The 18,373-nt window shown below is 54.0% G+C and overlaps 1 protein-coding gene across 1 annotated transcript; it reads right to left on the bottom strand.

Moving 5' to 3' along the window:
- Window positions 1–3,518: 3,518 nt before the first annotated feature.
- ITGA2B (integrin subunit alpha 2b) lies at window positions 3,519–18,067 on the bottom strand. Its single transcript, XM_029927861.1, has 30 exons — window positions 17,880–18,067; window positions 16,199–16,320; window positions 16,013–16,110; window positions 15,735–15,900; window positions 15,394–15,443; window positions 15,274–15,319; window positions 15,052–15,180; window positions 14,656–14,703; window positions 14,458–14,501; window positions 14,259–14,312; window positions 14,067–14,119; window positions 13,682–13,893; window positions 10,386–10,568; window positions 10,087–10,132; window positions 9,885–9,989; window positions 9,746–9,801; window positions 9,501–9,652; window positions 9,237–9,362; window positions 8,777–8,844; window positions 8,489–8,636; window positions 7,221–7,313; window positions 6,886–6,965; window positions 6,517–6,597; window positions 6,300–6,396; window positions 6,037–6,189; window positions 5,789–5,914; window positions 5,203–5,316; window positions 4,882–4,983; window positions 4,584–4,700; window positions 3,519–3,716 (listed from the first exon to the last, which is right to left on the bottom strand). The coding sequence occupies exons 1-30, from the start codon at window positions 18,065–18,067 to the stop codon at window positions 3,660–3,662; spliced, it is 3,114 nt and encodes a 1,037-aa protein (XP_029783721.1). The 3' UTR covers window positions 3,519–3,659.
- Between the last annotated feature and the right edge of the window lie 306 nt (window positions 18,068–18,373).

Raw genomic sequence — 18,373 nt, forward strand, 5'->3', positions numbered from 1 at the left:
TGGGCCTGGGGCGCCGCCCCCTCACCGCCCAGCTCCGCGCCGGCCCGCCCGCCCTCGGCTCACCCTGCAGCCCCGACCCTGCGCTCCCAGACCCAGAGTTGCAAGGGAATGCATCGAAGAGGGTCCAATCACCCAGGTTCTTGGAGGTCCAGAGCCCTTGCAACTTGGTACAAAATCTGGGAAGGAGAAAGGCTGTTGCTCACAACACACTAAAAGCGGTGGAACCTTCATGAGTGTCTCCAAAAAGTGTAGGAATTGCCCAGTTCTATCTGCACGAACACCCACGCAGTGGGAATCAGTCAGTCCCGGTCTAGCTTCTGCCTGTTGAGCTATGAGCAAGTTACTTCGCCTTCTGGCCCTCAGCCTTCCTTTAAAGTGAGAATTGGGGGCGCCTGGGTGGCTTAGTCGGTTAAGCCTCCGACTTTGGCTCAGGTCAGATCTCACGGCCGTGGGTTTGAGCCCCGCATCAGGCTCTGTGCTGACAGGTAGCTCAGAGCCTGGAGCCTGCTTCCAATTCTGTGTCTGCTTCTCTCTCTGCCCCTCCCCCTCTCATGCTGTCTCTCTCTGTATCAAAAATAAATAAAACATTTTAAAAAACATTTAAAAAATAAATAAAGTGAGAATTGTAATAATCCCTACCCCGTGGTGTTGTCGTAATGATAAGTGAGATAATGATAGAAAGGATCTAGCACATGCTTGACTGGAGGAAGGGCGGGATAAATGGTAATATTGTTGGCGTGGGGTGAAGGGGATGCTCACCTCCACTCAGGTAATAAGACCCATCGTTGGCAGTCATGATGCTCAGAAATTTCTTCTAGAGATGCAAGCAGCCTTTCTCTCTGAGAATCACCAGTGGGTCCCACTGGTTTCTGTATGGCAGTCTTTTCCCACCTTAGCCACATTTGAAGCCCCAGCCAAGCTCTCTTTCTTTCCAGTTGCTGGTTGTCAGCATCATTCCTTTCTGGGTGGCCAAATCCTCATCTAATCTGGTATCTCTCTCCTGATTTTCTCTGACTTTCACCTTCTCCTTCTCACAGTGTAATGTCCCAAAAGGGATTGGATCCTTAGAGCAAGGACCCTGTCCCCCAGAGAACAACAGAATTCTCTCCTGGTTGGGTCTCCTAGCTGGTCTTCTGACCTAAGGGAACCTTGTTATGAGTTTGTGATACCAGATTCTTTTTCCCTCCCTCCCTCCCTTCCTTCTTCCCTTCCATCCTTCCTTCCTTCCTTCCTTCCTACCTCCAACCCTCCATCCTACCGTCTCTCCCTTCTCTTCCTCCTCTTTTTTTTTTAATGGATATTGACCACAAAGCCAACCTTTACTAGTTCATTTTATTTCCCTTTTTTTAAATAATTTTTTAATGTTTTATTTATTTTTTATACAGAGAGAGACAGAGCATGAGAGGGGGAGGGGCAGAGAGAGAGAAGGAGACACAGAACTGGAAGCAGGCTCCAGGCTCTGAGCTAGCTGTCAGCACAGAGCCTGATGTGGGGCTCGAACCCACGAACGTGAGATCTGACCTGAGCCGAAGCCGGAGGCTTAACCGACTGAGCCACCCAGGTACCCCTCTTCCTCCTCTTTTTTTTTCTTTTCTTGCTTCCCTCCTTTTCTCTCTCCCCCTCCCTTCCTCTTTCTCTTTCTTTCTCAAGAATTTCCATTTAACCAGACTTCCCAAGTCTTCTTATGTAACCAATTCTTCACAACCTCAACACAGGATTTAGCACTCATCCCTGGTGAATTTCATCTTGTTGGTTTCATCCCAACTTTACCATCTGTCAAGGCTGCCGTGAATGGGCTTCAGTCACCCATTGTATCGGAGCTTCCTCACAGCCAGCTGCCGCCACCTGCAGGGTGGAGAGCAGCTCCCCTGCCTTCATTCAGGGGTCTCATGCCAATAACCAGGCAGCTCAGAGCCAGGATGGAGCTTCTAGAAGGAACAGATTCTAGAGATCTCCTTCAGCTTTATCCAAATCGTTCAGTTTTGAATCCAGCTCACATTTCTGTCTTGTATATAAGGGCAAATGGCAAATACTTTGCTGGATCAACATAAACTGTCTGGGGGCCATCCAACTGCAATGGTGGAGTGGAGAGGGAGTCTGGCTGGTGTTGAAGGATCACAGGGGTTTAATCTTTTCCTAAGCAGTCACAGTCATCCTACTAAAAACCTGTTCTGGAACTTGCCATGCATGGATGTCAAATCGTTTTCTTCTCAAAATTTACCTTTACCTCTTTGGGTAAAATCAAATACAGGAAGTTCTTGTGAAGGAAGTCTGTTCACCAATGGCTTCCCCCCAACACTTAGCATCTAGTCCAAAGTCCTACTCATGGCCGAAATATGCTGTCTGCCTGCCCCCACCCTTGACCTCAACTGACCTCCAATCCATGGCCTTCTTGCTTTTACTTACACTCATCAGGCTTGCTCTCACCTCAGGGCCTTTTCACTGGCTGCTCTTTCTGTCCAGAACATGTTGTTCCTGGGCAGCCATTGGCTTTATCACCCATCTCTCTCCTCACCTCATCAGAGAGGCCTTCCCTGACCACTTTACCTACAATGTCAGCCTCTGCCACATAATTCTAGCACAATCTCCCTACCTTCATTTTTACTCCCAGCATTGCCCCCAACTGGCCATACATCTATTTGTTTGCTCTTTACCCCTGGTTGGATGTAAGTTCCATAAGGGCAGGTACTTTGTTCTTGTTTTGTTCACTGCCCCATCTCAGCACTGGGATAGTACTGGGTACATGGTAGGTGCTCAATAAATATTTATTGAACCCATAAATCGGCACATTTCTCAGGACGCTAGGTGGGCCCTCTGTCGTCTATCCCTGGACTCCAGTCTTGACGGGCGGAGGGAGAGCTGCCTTTCATTCCTAGGCCTCCTGTGAGCTCCTCATCTGGGGCCTCTTTCGTGACTGAAGAGCCTTCTCCTGATGTGGAGGAAGGGCAGCCGCACAGGAATGCCGCCCTCCTCCTTCCCGCGCTTCCTCGTTCTGAACATGGCTTCCTTCCTTCCTTCCTTCTTATTTTCTTTTCTTTTTCTTCTTTCTTTCCTTTTCTTTTCTCTTCTTTCTTTCTTTTTCTTTTTCTTTCCTTCTTTCTTTCTTTTCCTTTCTTCCTTCTTTCTTTTCTCTCTCTCTGTCTCTCTCTTGCTTTCTTGATTTCTTGCTTTTTTAACAGGGGTGGGAAGAGCATGTTATGTTCCCAATCTCAGGTCAACTTGAGGTTTATTCCCCAAAAATCATGAAAAAAATACTGTTTAAAGCTGTCCACCAGGGACCAGCCTGCCTTCTCCGATGCCCCCAGTCTCCATGCCATCGGCCCCCTCAGATGTCCCATCTTTCTCCAGTATCACCTGGAAGGTCTGTCACCCTTTCTCCACATCCCACCCCACTCTCTACCCCCAGACACTCCCCCAAAGACGGTGCTGTGCCACCTTTGGCTGGCAGAGCCACTCAGCACTCACTTCTGCCAGCCCCAGCCCCTCACTCCAAACATCACCTCGTGCCCAGTCCCCTTCTCTTCCCTGAGCCAAGAGGAGACACAGTGCTGGAGATCAGGGCTCAGCCTCTTTATTTTATGTGCTGGGGGTGCACGCTGAAGAAGGGGCGGGGCGGGCCCGGGGCAGCCTTCCTCCAAGGACACAGCGATGCTGTCCCCTCACTCTTCCTCTTCATCTTCTTCTAGTGGAGGCCGAACGCGCTTGAAGAAGCCGACCTGGGGGTGCACGGGGGCCGGGAACAGGGTGTGAAGATGGCGGGTGGCCCCAGAGCGGCAGGAAGAATGCTAGAAAACCCTCCCCACTGCCCCGCTCAGATGGCCCCATTCAGAGAGAAAACATGTATTGAGTTACTTTTTTTAATTTGTTTTTTTTCCTTGGTGTTTTTCTTTTCTTTTCATGTTTACTTATTTATTTTGAGGGGCCAGAGCAGATTGAGAGAGAGAGAGAGAGAGAGAGAGAGAGAGAGAGAGAGAATCTCAAGAAGGCTCTGTGCTGTCAGCACAGGGCCTGACATGGGGCCCGATCCCACGAACCGTGAGATCATGACCTGAGCCGACATCAAAAGTCAGACACTCAACTGGCTGAGCCACCCAAGTGCCCCTCCTCTTGACTTTTTCTTGAATATTGGCAATTATGTATCTCTCTGTGACTCAAATGCACAATACGTATTTGATGATTTTAAGTCTAATGCATGATTTTCCCTAAAAGCACCATGAACACTCGAGCGAGTTTGAGAACAGCCCTCCTGGCACCGAGGAGGAAGTGACCCATCAGGGCTTCCCGGATCTGCCACCTCAGTCAGGGGGAAGGACAGAGTCGGGAGGAGGTGAGTCCTGTCTTCCTCAGCAGCCAGAGAATTCCTGAAGGCAGGACTCACTCCCTGTGACTTCCTGTCCGTGGGGAACAGGCTGAAAGGCCTTGGGATTTCAGGTGCCACCTCTCCCAGGGGTCTGTGCCTTGGATACTCCAATGGTAGAGAGGTGAATGGGCTCTGGGTTGCCATCTCTCTCTGCCTCCCAGTGAGGAAGGGCAGGGGCAACCGTGTGCCCACCTGGGGACCCCACCCTCCCTTCGTGGCTCACCTTCCACATGGCCAGGACCAGGAGCGTGAGCAACAGCAGGCCGCCCAGCACGCCTACCAGCACCCACCAGATCGGAACCTCTTTTTCCTCCAAGACACGAAGCAGCTTCGTCTGGACCTGAGGGTAAACCCACGTGTCATCTCAGTCACCTTAACACCTGCCTTTCTCAAAGACTCAAACTTGTGGGCTGAGGCTCCCGGAGCCAGCCACCTGCCTGTGCTACCACTCAGGGCCAGGGGTGTCCTGCCCCCATCCTGCAGGGCTCCTTCCCCCACCCCCACCACAGCTCTAGACTCACCCTGGCTGCTCCACTGGGCAGGCTGAGGGCGGGCACAGAGTAAGGAAGGGAGGAGACATTGAACCAAGCTTGCGACTGCACCACGAACTGGTCCAGTGGCCTCTGATGGGGGTGGGGGTGAAAGCCATTTACATGAGTCTCTTGCTGGTAGGAGGCCTGGCCCCAAGCTTCCCCCCTACCTGGGAGTCCTGCCCTTGGCCTGGGCTCCTCAAAAATAAGCTTTGCCCTCCCTCTCTCTTTGTCCCCTGATGCCCTCTCTCTCCCCAGAACAAACTTGGTTCCCACGGCCAGAAAGCCCCGCCCTCCGGCATCCGCCCCCACCTGCTGGAAGTTGGGCAGCCACAGGACGGCCAGCACGGTGACCATGGCCCGCTGCCCTCGGGCCATCTCCTGCAGCTCACACCGCACCACCGTACAGGGCACTGAGTCGCAGCTCTGAGGGGATGCGTCATTAGTTCCCAGCCCCTCTGACCCCTCGCCCCTCACTCCAAGGACCCAACAACAGAAAGGGGCAGGGGGGCAGGGGAGCTCTGGCCTCCCTCTCAGGCAGAGCCTCAGATTCAAGCCTCTGACATTCTCTCTAAATGGGGTTGCTCACAGAAATGCAAGGAAACGCCGAGACGAAGTGGGTCATCATACAGTGTTCAATGCCCAGAATTTTTGTAACTCTGCTTTGGCATTTATTCATGTTCTTTAATGTACCGGGAACTTTGAAAATTCAAATACTCCCACCCGGCCCAGACACAGGACCAGCCCAACCCTTTATGTTCATTCGGAGTGTTCCGTGGGACCCACGTGGCCCACCCAAGGCCCACATCACACTGCCGACCCCTCTCCCTGCCTCCCAGAACCTCCGTGCCCTGCACCCCAGGGAAGCCCCCAGCTGGAGATCACAGAGCATGCTCACCAGGAGAATTGGATCCTGAGGCCTGGAGGGCTGGTTGGACCCTAGCAGGATGGCATGTCTTCGGTCTCGCTTGTGATGCCCCGTGTAAGTGGGGGAAGGGCTGGGGGTGGGGAGCCCCCAGTCCAGCTGGGAGGCAAAGAGCAGTCCGTCCGAGCACCGGTCATGGTCATCTCCCCACCCTCCCAGCGGGGCCCTGGTCACTGGGCTGGGCCCTCACCCACAGTTCTTTCTTCCACCCAGACTCTCACCTTGCGGGGGTTAGGAGCCGGCTGTGGGGAGCACTGAAGGCCTCCCTGGGGCTGTATTTCCAAGATGTAGAGCAGATCGGAGGACTGGGACTGGCTGGGGAAGGTGAGGCTGAGGTTGAGGCCACTTACAGTGCCTGGGCCAGTGTTATGCAGCTGGTGGGTGGGGATGGTGGGTGGCAATGTTAGGTAGCTCAGCACCTGGTGAGTGCCTAGCTCCTGGGTGCCCTCCCACCCCAGCCTGGGTCCCAGACGGCCCTTCGTACCTCATAGGTGTGTTCTACTCTCTGGTCCCAGATATCCAAGCTGTTCTCCCTGTCGCCTTCTTTTGCCACCACCACCAGGGAGGCTGGAAAGGAGTTCCTGCGGGGACCCAAACCCCCAGGGTGAGCCTGGTCACCTGACTGGCCTGTAGGGCTTCCCCCAAGGTCCTCTGAATCTTCGGTCCTGACCGCCAGCTCCCTGGTCTCCTCATGGTCTCACCCTCGCAGCACCACGTGGGCATCTGCCCGGACTGGTACATCCAATAGCACGGCCTCGCTGTTCGGATTCTGGCTGTTCTTGCTGGAGGGGAGGGGATAAAAGAAGCAGGTCAGGGACACATGCCCAGAGAGCATCTGGACGGGGCCAGAATTTCAGAGGGTTCACAAGCAGCATGTCACACTGAAGTTAGACCTGGGTAAGAATTTCCTCTAGGGCTCCAAGAGTCAGAAACAAGTTTCTGGCAGGAAGAAAGGAAACAAGTAGAAGTCTGAAGAGCAGGCATCGCAGAAGACCCCTCTGTAAGGGGAACGTCTGCGTCGGGATCAGATAGAGGAAGGGTGGTGGGTAGGAACGCTTCCCAGCCCATACCTTCTGATCTGCAGCCAGAAGGACACATGCTCCCCAGCCTCTTCCAGGTCCCCCACACTCACCAACATCGTGATTCTTATCTGAGAGACAGGGAGGGCCAAAGTCATGGCCCATTCTGGACAGCCTTGTCCCAAATGTGGCCTCCAGTTCCCGTCCTCCAAGTCACCATCATTATCTCAGAAACCCACTCAGAGAGGGAAAGTCACTCACCCAAGATCACAGCGAGTGTGAGGACCAGGATTCCAGCCCTAGGGCTATATGACTCCAAACCCAGCCCCTAAAGCGTGGCTGTGTAGAGGCCCCTGGTGGAGCAGACCCCAGCCTGGTGGTCTCACCTGGGCATTATTCTTCATGGGATTGCCCAGCTCACACAGCACCACCTTGGTCTCATTCTCCTTCTTCTGGTTACAGATGATTCTCTCAAAGCCCTTCAGGAAGGTAGTTTCAAGAAAGAAGATGATTGCAGAGCATCCCATATATATTTAAGCTCCCTGGAAAAGTCTGGAAGAGACTCGTGTGCCAGGGTGCAGAGAGGGGTACCTTGGGGTGGGAGTCTGAGGGACGGTCACGTTTTCTTTATGAGTCACTATAGCACCTTATAATTTTTTTTTAAAAAGAATTCATTTATTTTATTTTTGAGAGAGAGAGTGAGAGCGAGAAAGAGGCAGAGAGAGAATCATAAGCAGGCACTGCGCTATCAGCATAGAGCCTGACACGGGGCTCGAACTCATGCACCATGGGATCACAACCTGATCCAAAATCAAGAGTCGGTCGCTTAACCGACTGAGCCAGGCACCAAGAGCAACTTATTATTTTTATTTATTTATTTATTGAAATTTTTAAAGTTTTTTGGGGTGCCTGAGTGGCTCAGTCGGGTAAGCGTCCAACTTCGGCTCAGGTCATGATCTCCGTAGTTCATGGGTTTGAGCCCTGCGTTGGACTCTGCTGACAGCTAGCTCAGAGTCTGGAACCTGTCTTCGGATTCTATGTGTGTCTCTCTCTGTCCCTCCCCTGCTCACTCTCTGTCCCAAAAATAAACATTAAAAAAAAGGTTTTTTTAATTAAAAAAATTTTTTTTGAAATTTTTTTAAAATATTTTTTTAATGTTTTATTTATTTTTAATACAGAGAGAGACAGAGCATGAGAGGGAGAGGGGCAGAGAGAGAAGGAGACACAGAACTGGAAGCAGGCTCCAGGCTCTGAGCTGGCTGTCAGCACAGAGCCTGACGTGGGGCTCGAACCCACGAACGTGATATCTGACCTGAGCCGAAGCCGGAGGCTTAACCGACTGAGCCACCCAGGCGCCCCTGAAATTTATTTTTGAGAGACAGAGAGAGAGACAGTGTCAGTAGGGGAGGGGCAGAGAGAGAGGGAGACACAGAATCTGAAACAGGCTCTAGGCTTTGAGCTGTCAGCACAGAGCCCGACGTGGGACTCGAACTCAGTTTTATAATAGAATCCTTAGATTTTATGCCATTAGCAAAAATATAAAAATTCAGTTTTATAACAATGAATAAGAGAAGTAGGGGTGGGGTCTCAGGTGGAAAATGAGAGTCAAGGCTCTTGTGCCTCCCAGGTCCCCCGCAATGCTCTGGGGCCTCACCTCGATTTGGCCCATGGCCCGCATGTAGTGGGCACCTGGGGGCAGGTGCACAGCCAGCTCGGCCTCATAGGCCCCCTCCCCCTCGTTGAAGGCATCCATGTGCAGCTCCAGCACATTGTCGGCTCCAACAAGGAGTGGGGAGCCTGTCCTGTAGGGAGAAAGGAGTAAAAAAAAAAAAAAAAAATTGGAGGAGGCTGGGTCCAGGCCCAGGATCTGGGAAGGGGTGAGGACAGAGGGTATCAGGCCCCGGGTGGTGAAAAGGTGTCGTGGGGCAGATGGCCTCCTCACACGCTGGCGGTGAGCTGGAGCTGGGGCACACACAGGTCATCCTCCCCGCAGTCCAGGACGATGCGGGTCTAAAAGAGGCAAGTCAAGATGTGTGGGTGAGTTGGGGACGTGGGAAGTTTGAGGGTCACACTGGGACCTAGGGAAGTAGGGCCCGGAATGAAAAGCTGCCGTCAGGGCTCTGGGATTTGAATCAAGGTTTGGGACGACGATATCAGGTTGGTGACATCGGGGTTGGCGGTTCGGTCAGAGTTTAGAGGTGACATCAGCAACACTCGGGCCCTGCATCAGGGTTTAGGGGATTTTGAGATTGGGAGGTTTTTCGCTGGGGTTTAGAGTAGCAGCACACATGAAAGGTGACATCAGGGCTGTTTGGTTCACATTATGACTCGGACACTAACCCAAACCCTGACTTTCTGGCAGGGGTCGTGTACCTGCCTTGCCTGCTCCCACGAGCCCCCACCTGCTTCTGGACATGGGTGTCCCCATGAAGCACGAGTGCAGGGGCTGTTCCGTCTGTCTTGGGCTGCAGGGACACATTGAAGCTGAGCACGATGGGGCTCAGCTTGTCCCGGAAGTCAGCCTCATCCTAGGGAGGGGACAAGAGTCAGACTGTGCACTCTGCTATACACGTCCCACTGACCACCCCAGACCCGCGGCGCCGGGTCCACGCCTCGAGGCGGGATGAAAAGGCTCACGCGCCCGGCCCGTCTCCAGCCTGGTGTACCCGGAGGAAGGCCATGATGGAGTGGCAGATGGGGCTCTGCGTGCTGCCCAGGTTCAGATGCAGGGTGGTGCCCGTCTGTTGAGAATTCAGCAGCAGCACCCGGCGGCCCTGGCGAGGCTTCTGCCGGTCCAGCTGCAGCTCAGCATTTAAGGCTGGCAGGGTGGGCGAGGAGGGTCAAAGTCCTCCTGGCCAGCCTCCAGGGGAGCCTGGGCCCACCTCCCACCTGTCCCCACCATGACACTCACGCAGCTGCTGAGGGATGCTATGCCCGGTGGCTCCTACACACATCTGGATGTTAAAGCTGCAAAGATGTGAGTTGGGCTCAGAGGCTAGGATCCCTCAGGGTCCCAGACCTGGCCCGGGCCCTGCCCTCCGTCTCCTCACCAGCTCACTCGTGTCTTGGTCTGGGGCAGGACACAGTTCTTCACAGCAGGATTCAGTGAATCTTGTACCAGCAGCTGCACGCTGGCCACCACCACCGGCTGAGCTCTGGTGGAATGGGGGCATGCTTGCCATTGTCGCCTCCTGAGCCGGTGTCGGCCGATGGGGTGGGCCCTCCCCCACCACGCCCCTAGCCAGTGCTCACCTGTACACGGCCACCTGGTTGGCCCCGTAAGCTCCTACTAGTAGGTCTATAGATATTGGAGGGGTCAGAACCAGCAGTTAGAGGGGACATAGAGTGCTTATCTCCCCTTTCCCAAGGTTTCCCACATCACCTCCTCCATTTGGAGCTTTGGCCTGGCCTAGCCTGGCATCCCCTGGCCTCCCAGCCCCACAGAGGGGTCGGAACACTCAGTGGGCCACAGGCCCCTGACTGTATCTTTCAGCATCTCCGGCTACTGCCCAAGGGCCCTTCCTGGCTAGCTGGAGGCATTCCAGAGGCACCTGGGTATCCGTTGTCATCGATGTCTGAGCCACCTCTCAGGGAGAAGCCGAAGCCAGAGCCTGCCGGGAAGGGGCTGTCCAGGATCTGGGAGGGGCGTGAGCTAAGCCCCTCACTCTGACCCAGGAACACCAGCACTTGGCCCCGACCACTGGGACCCCCGTAGGGGGCGGCCACTGCAACATCTAGAAGAAAGGGAGTGGCTGTTTGTTACAGTTTTCTCCAATTTTTGTTGGTTATCCAGGTGGCCCTGAGCTCCTTCTCTGGGCAGACCCCAAGAAGGATGCAAAAGTCTAGAACAAGGAAGCAGTTGTCCTGCCCCTCCCGGAGTTGATGAGTGAGTACAAAAGAGACCCATCAGGGCGCCTGGGGGGCTCAGTGGGTTAAGTGGCCAACTTTGGCTCACAGTTCCGGGGTTCGAGTCCCGCATTGGGCTCTGTGCTGACAGCTCGGAGCCTGGAGCCTGCTTCGGATTCTGTGTCTCCCACTCTGCTCCTCCCCCGCTCCTGCTCTGTCACTCTCTCTCAAAATTAAATAAACATAAAAAAATTAAAAAAAAAGAGACCCATCAGATGGGATTATTATAAAAATAGTAGCAGACTTTGATAGCTATTGAGGAAAATATATTGACATGATTTCATTTAATCCTGAAAATTAGGCATTATTATTCCCAGTTTATTATTTTTTTATTTAAGGGCTATTAGAAATGATTTTTAAAGACTGTTCTTTTTTTAATGTGTTTTTAAAATTTATTTTTGAGAGGGAGAGAGAGAGAGACAGCGCGAGCAGGGGAGGGTCAGAGAGAGAGGGAGACACAGAATCTGAAGCAGGCTCCAGGCTCTGAGCTAGTTGTCAGCACAGAGCTTGACACGGGGCTTGAACCCACGAACCATGAGATCATGACCTGAGCTGAAGCCGGACACTTAACCGACTGAGCCACCCAGGTGCCCCTAGAAATGATTTTTTTTAAGGTTTATTTATTTTGAGAGAAAGAGAGAGAAAGAGAGGGAGAGAGAGAGAGAGGGAGGGAAGGAGAGAGAGAGAGAGAGAGAGAGAGAGAGAGAGACCCAACCAAATGAGCAGGGGAGGGGCAGAAAGAGAGGGAGAGAGAAAATCCCAAGCAGGCTCTGAGCTGTCAGCACACAGCCTGATGGGGGGCTTGAACCCATGAATCATGGGATCATGGCCTGAGCCAAAATCAAGAGTTGGACGCTTAACTAACCAAGCTGCCCAGGGACCCCAGGCATTATTATTCGCACTTTAGATGAAAAAACTGAGTCCCAGATGATTAAATAATCAAGACCTAAGAAGTAGTGGCTCCCTCTTCCCCTAGGGACCTTCACCCCATTTCAGTTCCACCGCACGAACTCAGAGCCACACTATGGGCTTGTCATCACTAATAACTTGTAAGATCACTCTTGAAAATATATTTGTTAATCATCATAATCTCATTAACTTGTAAGAGTTCTTTACATGTGATAAGAATTAAGATCTTTTATATATATGTTGTAACTGTCTTCCCATTGTCTTTTGACTTTGTTTTCTATGCAGCTTTTTTTTTTCTTATAAAATCTATTGACTGGGGTGTCCCGGTGGCTCAGTTGGTCCTACTTCGGCTCAGGTCATGATCTCACCATTCGTAAGTTCGAGCCTGGCATCAGGCTCTGTGCTGATCGTGCAGAGCCTGCTTGGGATTCTCTCTCTCTCTGTCTCTCTCTCCTCTGCCCTTCCCCTGATCACGCTTGCTCCTACTCTCTTTTCCTCCTGTGCTTTCTCTGTCTCAAAATGAATAAACTTTAAAAAAATCTATTGATTTTTCTGATTGAGTTACACAGAATTCATCCGAATAAGACTACTCTGACCGCAGTCTCGTCCCCAGACTCTGGGCCTCCATTCTCTCCTGATCTTTTTAGCACCTTCCTCTCTTCACTTCTTTCCACCCATTCCATCACCCTTGCCGTATCCTCAGCCATCTTGCCCCATTGCCAGTCCTCGGCAAACCTGGCCAGACCTCGCCAGATTGGGCCCCAGGGATGCCTGACCGCCAGTCTTCACGTGGGATGGAGGTGTTGTCCAACTGTTCGGAGGGGGCTCTGCTCAGCCCCCTCCCCCACTCTGCTCGGCGCCTATTTCAAACCTTCTTCATTCTGTCAAGTTCCCAGCCCCCTACTTCCTTCACAAAGAGCAGCAGCCCAACTGTTGTGCCGCCAATCTCCACCCACTTTTCTGCCCCCCTTACCCTGCCGCCAGGCTGAACATCCCAGCCCAGTCCTCCCCCTCCTTCAGCTCATTTCCGCCTCACCCTCTATTCCCACAAGATCATTCCCTCCACATTCAACCTACTCCATATGCTTTGAAATTAAAATAACTTTCCCTTGACCCTCCTCTCCTTTCAGGAATCTTCTTTTTCTTTTCTTTATTATTATTATTGTTGTTGTTATTATTATTATTGTCTTTTCACACACTGAAAGAGCTGTCTACACTGGCTGCCTCCAATTCTTCACTTCCATTCGCACTTTGCCCCTTGGCATTCTGACTTCCAGCGCTACCCAGCTCCGAATGGGTTCTTACCACTCTCACCAATGACCTCCTTGCTAAAGCGCACGGACGCTTCTCCAGCCTCACCTCATCATGCCCTTCGGCAGCGTCTGGAGCCACGGGTCTCCCTCCTCCTGCTCAAAGCACTCTCTTCCTTTGAGTTGTGGGCCATCAGATCTGGATCTATTACTTCTCTGGACACTTCTCTGTCTGCTTTCCAGACTCACTTCATCTGGGAGCCCCCTAAATGCTCTTGCTCCCCAGGGCTTTGTCCTCTGCCTTTTCCCAATTCACAAGTGCCCAGGACCTCATCCACCCTCCCCAGGCCGCTGCCTCTCACTCAGACCTCTCTGGTGGGAACCGGGAAGGCACACCCGACTGCTCTCTGCAAGTCTACCTGCTGCTCCCAAGCCCTGCAAGGCAAACAGGGCTGGCGCTGAGCTGCTGGATCTTTGCCCCCCACCTCACCTTCCCAGACCCGCTGCTTGGCAGTGAAGGCACCGGCAGCTCTCTCTGCCAACGCCTGGCTCTCTTAGCTCTTCATATAGTCACCCATCAAGTCTCAATAGTCCAGGTACTGGATATATGTGAAGTCACCCCTGTCTCTAACTCCACTGCCCAAATCCACACCCAAGTGCTCACCATCTCTTGCCTAGACCAACACAAACAAATCCGAATCGGTCTCTTTCGACTCTTAAGCCCACGTCTTTGTTGTGACTGTTAACCCCCTGCAGCAAGTGGGGGTTCTTTCTTCCCTCACCGTTGTAGCCATCGCGGTCGAGGTCGCCCAGAGGCGCAATGGCCGAGCCGAATCTCCCGTAGAGATGTTTGCCGGTCAGCAGAAGGCTGGGGGCGCCCAGCGCGTGGTGACCTCGGGGCTGCAGAAACAAGTACACGCGCCCCACCTCGGCCAGCCTGCGGTCAGTGCGGGTCTCCATGTAGAGTGGCGCGCCCACCAGCACGTCGTGCCTCCTGCAGGCCAGACAGGGCAGTTCCGTGGGGGTGGGCGAGAGGGTTGCTGCGACCTTGCCCTTCCGCTCCCTTGGGTGGTCACGTGGGAACGGGCGAGGAACGGAGGAGACCGAGAGAAGCCAATCCCTCTGGTAATAGGGAACCCAAGTCCGTAAGGATGGGGCGCCCCTCACCCGTCTCCGTTGACGTCAGTGACGGCCACCGTATGCCCGAAATACGAAGCCACCTGCAGGAAGACGGGCCATACTTAATTCTCGCCCCCCGGACCGGCATCTTCTCTTTAACACTGCCCTCCACGCCCCACGGAATATTCTAGGGTTCCAGTTCCCCGGCGTCGGCCACCCCCCGCCGGGACCGGCTTCCACCTGCTCTCCAAGCAGCTGGTGCAGCGTCCGGAAGTGCCTGTCCAGAATTTCCACCTGCACGGACAACGCCCAGGAGCGCATCATTCTTGATCCCGCTCCGGGGGAGAAAAGGCAAGGGGTGGGGCTTAAGGGGCTTGCGAGGCTGAGGAGTCGGGTGGAGGGCTTTGGGACGCCCGTTGGCGGGACAGGAGACACTCACCGCTCCCAGGGTCGACTTCCAGTTGGGGGTGCCTAAGACGTACTCTAGGGAGAGCCGGACCCCAGGTAATGAGGTCCTTCGAACCTACCCACCTCCCGCCCGCCATTCTGCAGCCCAGGGGAGATTTCGGTGCGGGGCTTGGAGGTGCTCCTCCCCGGCCTGGGCTCCCCAACCTTTGCCTCTCAATGGATTTCTTGCCTGTAGTGTCGAGATTCCCGTCGAACTCGCCCACGGCCACAGAGTACCCTGAAGACACGGCACATATTAATCGTCCTGGGAGCGTGAAGCAGGGGGAGGGGCCAAGGGCGAGGAAGAAGAGGACCCAGAGACCACCCAGTCTAAACCCTGCATTGTGTAGATGGGAAAACTGAGGCCATCGAGAGGCCAGCGAAAGGCAAGGTGGGGCATATGGGAGTTGGGCGGTCGGGGGTGGGGGGTGGTAGCAGGGGGCGGAGGTGCCTTCGGTGCCCTTGGGGTTAGGGTTGGCCGGCGGGGTTGGTCTGAGGGCGCTCCCGCAGGGGCAGGACCTGACCGGCGTAGGGGGCGGTGATACTTAGAGGGCCGAGAAGTCTGGAAGGGAGGGGCCAGGTGTACCCCGGTACGCGTCTAAGTACGCTAGCTGGTGGCTGTCTGCGGACAAGCTCTGGGTGGGCACGTGCCACAAGAGGGTGCCTGGGCGGTAGCTCGAGACGATGTCGGCAATAGGAGCCCGAGCCAGGAGACCTAGGGCGCGAGGGACAGCGGGTGTGGGGGCTCTGACACCTGGGGTCTCCCCAGGCCAGGAGACGGGAGGGAGGTATACGGATGGGCACGTACCTAAGAAATAATAGCCGCCAGGGGCCCCAAGCACCAGATCCCCAGCCTGAAAGGGAAGCCCTGGAGGTGAGAGGGGCCCTGTTTGGGAGCTGACCCACTCCGCTTACTCCCCCTACTCGCCTGGGTGACCGCGGCGCTGAAGCCCACTTCACAGTAGCGCAGGTCTGGGGCTAGAGAAGGCAAAAAGGCGGGGTTAATCGGGGGGGGGGGGCGGGTCAAGAAATCCGCCCAGGCGCCTGGGGCGGGGTCGGGGCGGGGCCACGGGGTAATGTAGAGGCGTGGCCTTGAGTCTGAGCCAGGCGGGGCGGGGCTAGAAGTCGGGCCTTGGAGTTGGGCCCAGGGATGCCAGACCCAAAGCCGGGTTGGGGGCGGTGGGCGGGGCGGAGCTTGGGAGGTACCAGGTTATGGAGGGAGCTAGGTAGCCGTGAGGGAACTGAGACAAAATGGAGAGCTGAACTCACCAAAGGGATTTGCTAAGTAAATCGGACTCATGGTGTTAGCCCGACAGGGCGAGAACTCCGCGCGTTGGCCGTTTTGGAGCTGAGCCACGAAGCAGGCACCTACGGGCGTCTTCTCAGCCTCCTCTGTCTTTTCTAGGGCGTTCCAGTGCTGCCAGGGGGCGCAGGCCTGGAGCAGGGCCACAGGAGAGTGGGGAACCGGCGGGATTCGGATTCCTCCCACCCCGCTTCACGTGCCCCTGCCCCCGACTGCTCTCTGTGCCCGGTTCCGCGGCGCCCACCACAATGTGGTTGTTCCAGCTGACGACAGACGCCCCCAGTCCTTGCCCGGCCTTGAAGGTTTGGAAGGTTTGGTAGCCTATGTGTCGGGTCTCATCATCTGGAGGGTGCAAGAAGGATGGGGCGCTGAAGCTCGGCTATTCACTCTCCCTGTAGCCCCTCCCTCTGCCTCCTTGCGCAGGACTCACTGAGGTCGAAGGGCAGCGAGGTGCACTGGCCACCCTCGGTCCTCCAGGGGCACAGGAACACGCCTCCCGTCTCCTCCTGGCTGCGGCCCCGGGTCCGCGGAGCGCCCACCACGATAGCCACGCTGCGTAGGTAAGCCGGGTGAGTGCGGCGCGGGTTCCGGGGTACCACACGCCCCGGCGCCTGAAGGGCTGCGCGCCTTGGAGGGCACTGGGTCAACTCTCCTCAACGAGAGGTCACAGACCGCGGAGCCCAACCTTTAATGGCCAATGAAACTGTCTCCCAGTGGGGGAAACCACGTGCCTAAAGTAACCTAGTACGTTAAGGGTAAAGCAGGTACTATAACCGTTTGGTTTGATTTGAATACGAGGAGTTTGTTATCCTTGCTGAAAAACACCTCCTAAGCTCTGCACACCATCCCACCATCCGCACTCCATATACCCTACCCCTACGCCCCACACCAAAAGGCAGGGATTTACATACCCCTAGAGCTTAAGACTCTTACCAGATCCCTTCCTGAGAGGTAGTTTTAATGGTGAAGAATTAGGGAAGCTACTGGGCACCGCTAAAGTGAGTTACTGATATTGCTGAGGACCTTAGTACATCTAGGTTCAAATAATAGCTCTATCATATATAAATTGGGGACAGTACCTACCAATCAGTGTCAAAAGAAATAAAAGAAATAAATGTATGAGGGGCAGTTTTGCATGGTGCCAACTAAGTAACACATAACAAGTACTAAAAAAAAGTATAATTTTTCTTTCATCTCATAGGATGTTTATTAAGTAATGCCTATGAAGCCAATATCTGTAGAAAGAAAGGGAAGGAAGCAAGAATTGGGAAGAGAGAGGAGTGGAATGCAAATTCAGGCCCAATGGCAGCCATGGGCCAACACCTTGGGAGGTCTGGAGCTAGAAAGACCCTTCTGAACCATCTCAAGGTGAGGTGAGAACATTGGACCCTCACACCTCTCTCCTCCCTCCACACTCCTCATGGTCAGATGATCAGTCATTGGTTATAGGCCACATTGGAAAGGGGACTTGACTTTGGAGGCGGTGACTCTCTTCAGCAGAGAAAATTCCCCAAGAGGCAGATGCTTGAAGGCTATCTGCCATCCCCACTCCCCAAAGGGGCGCTTCACGGTCTACCACAGTGAGTACCTGGTGCAGGGTAGTTGCTATAAGGACAAGGAACCAGGACTCTCATCTTGGAAGTCTGCTTTTGCAGCTGATTAATCCCAACCATTAATGCTCTATTGTTTCTTTTCAAAATATCTGTAATTTTGATGGGGATGGAGGGAGGAATAGAGTAGAAAATCAAGGTGGGAGTAGGTAGACAATGTTGCAGTTTTGCAAGTCAATTTAATAAATGTATTTTAAGGAGTGAGGGTGGAGGTCATACAACTGTCCCTTGGCGGGGCGGGGGGGGGGGGATTAAGGCATCAACTTTTCACCTTTGTTCTTGCTGTAGTTCTGGTGGCCCACCTCCCCTTTGGTGCCCCTCCCTGACACCCTTACCTGAGCCAGTTCCTGCCAGCATTCCTAAAGAGAACTCAGTCTGAATAGGGCCTAAAATCACTTTGCTCAGCCTCCATCACAAATGGGGAGCTTGAGGTGCACAGAAGCAGTGCGGGGGCGCAGAACCTTTCTCTCCCCCCACACCCAAACTTCTCCCCAGGCTCACCTCCCACGGCTGTCCTTGTAGAAGTCCAGTGAAAACCCAAAGTGGCTGCCATTGGGGCCTGTGTAGAAGGTGAGCTGCACTGGGTCCAGGTTCAAGGCCCATGCTGGAGGGACGGCATTGGGTCCCAAGAGCAGCTGCACCCACTCCAGAAGCCAGAAGGCATGAAGTGGACACACAGCTCTGGCCATCTTCTAGGCAGGAATGGGGTAGCTTCTTCCTCTTCCTTTCAGTCTCTACCACTGGAAGGCTTTTCTTATCAAACTGGAACTTAACTTGCTGAGCAGTGGGCAGAGGGAAGGGCTATAAACCCTGGATGCATATGGTTTCTTGGATTGGCAGAAGGGGGGTGAGGCCACCCTGGGGGTGGATGCTAATGGCTGAAAGCCATGACTCCTCCCTTTTCCTGAGAGTAGTTTATCGCCAAGTCCTGATGGTCCTGCCTCTCAACTATGTCTCTTGAGTTTTCCACTACTACCATTCTAGTCTGAGCCACC

Source organism: Suricata suricatta, chromosome 17, assembly GCF_006229205.1.
Source record: "Suricata suricatta isolate VVHF042 chromosome 17, meerkat_22Aug2017_6uvM2_HiC, whole genome shotgun sequence".
Lineage (NCBI taxonomy): Eukaryota > Metazoa > Chordata > Mammalia > Carnivora > Herpestidae > Suricata > Suricata suricatta.

Bases quoted from the DNA above. Each gene is read 5' to 3' on its own strand.
- ITGA2B (XM_029927861.1), bottom strand. From the start codon at position 18,067: ATGGCCAGAGCTGTGTGTCCACTTCATGCCTTCTGGCTTCTGGAGTGG. The intron at 10,569-13,681 runs GTGAGGGAAGAA...CCTTTCTTCTAG, and splicing joins CGACCGCGATGGCTACAACG to ATGTTGCAGTGGCCGCCCCC. The intron at 10,133-10,385 runs GTGCCTCTGGAA...CAATATCTATAG, and splicing joins CGATGACAACGGATACCCAG to ACCTACTAGTAGGAGCTTAC.